General features: G+C 42.3%; 1 protein-coding gene across 1 annotated transcript in view; it reads right to left on the bottom strand.

The window, feature by feature from the left end:
• The window catches only part of LOC101848927 (hydroxyacid-oxoacid transhydrogenase, mitochondrial), a gene marked incomplete at its 5' end in the record, with an annotated part of 21,113 nt that overhangs the window by 12,957 nt on the left and 6,084 nt on the right, over window positions 1–2,072 (bottom strand). Inside the window, 3 exon segments of the mRNA XM_013089390.1 lie at window positions 278–432; window positions 1,054–1,107; window positions 1,388–1,437. Of these exon segments, the coding sequence (XP_012944844.1) occupies window positions 278–432; window positions 1,054–1,107; window positions 1,388–1,437 (259 nt within the window).

Genomic DNA, 2,072 nt, shown 5'->3' with positions numbered 1-2,072 from the left:
TGGTTCTTTTTGTTTTTTTTAAACATTCAAATCATTCACAATTTGGCAGAAAATCACATTATAGGTGAAAATAAGTCATAAATATAGCACTGGACCAGATGTAGATCTTGGGGTTGACGAAATCGCTACCCTCAAAACGCCACCTAAGCGGAGACCCGGAATCAAAGAGTTTAGGTTTTTCAGTAAAATCCACACAGAAAAATCTCTCCCTCCCTCCCTCCCTCCCTCATCTACACCCCTCTCTCTCCCTACCCAACTCTCTCTCTCTCCCACTCACCTGGCTTTGGACGGCTCGACCCTGACCTTGTCGTAGACCTGGTAGTTGACCCCGTACTTGTCCAGCGACTCCAGCGTGGCCTTCAGGGGAGACAACTGGGCAATGTACGGGTCCGTCATCACACACACTTTGGTGGCTCCCATGTTCTTGCAGTCCTGGTACCAGACGAAGGCAGAACCAGAGAATTACATATACGAAAATTTCCCACGGCAATGCTCAAACTCAAAGCAATTTCTGAATATCTAAAAACAGAAGCACATTGGATTTCCTACCTCTAAAGTCACCACCAACTTTTGAAAACTAAAAAGAAACAAACTGTTTACTTAGTTTTGGCAAGAGTTTTACGGCACTTCCAGCACCGTAAGGTCAAACAAAAGCTGAAGAGTAACACCCATGAAAAAGAAGGAGGGGAGATAAGGACGATAGATGCAGTTGTTTGATAAGAAAGAAGGAGCCAACCACACCAGAGCACCCGCCAACCACCCGCAAACAGCCTCTTCCCTCGCCGTGGTTCAAGATGGCAGTTATTGACCAAAAAAAACCCTTCTCCAAACCCTCCTGAAAAATTTATTTCTGAACAAACAAAAAAAATTGGTGCTTCGTAGTGTTCCTAAATCCTGAAGATGTTCCGAGCCAACCAGGTAACCATCGGAAGAAGTCACATCATTAGGCAATAAGTAATTGGGTTTGGAATCCATTCCTACGATTCCTAGCTTTCAATAATCGGGAGCGTAACTGCCCAGCACTAACGTCCAGTAATCCGACACAGGACTTACCATGCCTACTTCTTTAGTGACACCCAGACCGTAGCGGATGTTGGAGCAAGCCATCTGGGGGAGATACAAACAATTGTTTTAGTTCTAGTTTCAGTAAGCGTTTTACGGCACTTGCAACACAGTAAGGCCATATAAGTGCCGAAGATTAGAGGTGTTACAAGGGAGTAACAAACATAAAAAAGAAGGGAGGGAAGATAAGGACAATAGATGTTGGATAGGAAAGAAGGAGCAAACCACACCAGAGCACCCGCCAACCTCCCACGGAGGGGAGATAAAGACGACAGATGTTTGACAGGAAAGAAGGAGCAAACCACACCAGAGCATCGACACTGACCTCAAAAGCATATTCCTTTTCTTTCCTCACAGAAGAAGTGGACAGCGCTCCTGTAGGTAAAAAAAAAAAGGCGAAAAGTCTGTTAGCCAAAGGTTCCGTAATGTACCGTAACATCCAATAACACACAGTTATAATACAAACAAGGGTAAAAAGAAGCATTTGAAAAATAAATAAGTATAAAAACAAACAGTTAAAAAAACATATGAGGCGTGCTGACAAAATGAGTTACTTCTCGCAATCCACGAATAGAGATATTGGCCAAAAATTGACACTAGGGTCAAATTTGTAGATGTTCTATTGATGCCATATTCTTTATGTATAACAAGCCTTTAATTATTTTCATTCTTATAATTTTAATAACTTTCTCTGTCAGAGTTATGTATCTATTTTCATGAGGCTCAAATCGGAAAAGTAACTCATTTTGTCAGAACGCTTCACATACATGTTTCAATAACACACAGTTTAAAAATAGTTTTAGTAGAGGTTTTACGCCTCTCGCAACTGCATAAGGTCATATGAGCGCCATGGGGTGGATGTCAATAGAGAAGTCTTTACAGGGAATCAGACTTACTCTGCTCACCTCTCTAGCTTCAACAGCACAAGGTCTGCTTCGACTATCAAGGCACCCCGGAAATAGCAGGTCACAAGAGAGTGACACACATACAAAAGAGGTAGAGGAAAATGA

Source organism: Aplysia californica, unplaced genomic scaffold (assembly GCF_000002075.1).
Source record: "Aplysia californica isolate F4 #8 unplaced genomic scaffold, AplCal3.0 scaffold00941, whole genome shotgun sequence".
In the NCBI taxonomy this organism is placed as follows: Eukaryota; Metazoa; Mollusca; class Gastropoda; order Aplysiida; family Aplysiidae; genus Aplysia; species Aplysia californica.
Note: the sequence above shows the minus strand (reverse complement) of the source record. Positions and strands in the feature narration are given on the sequence as shown.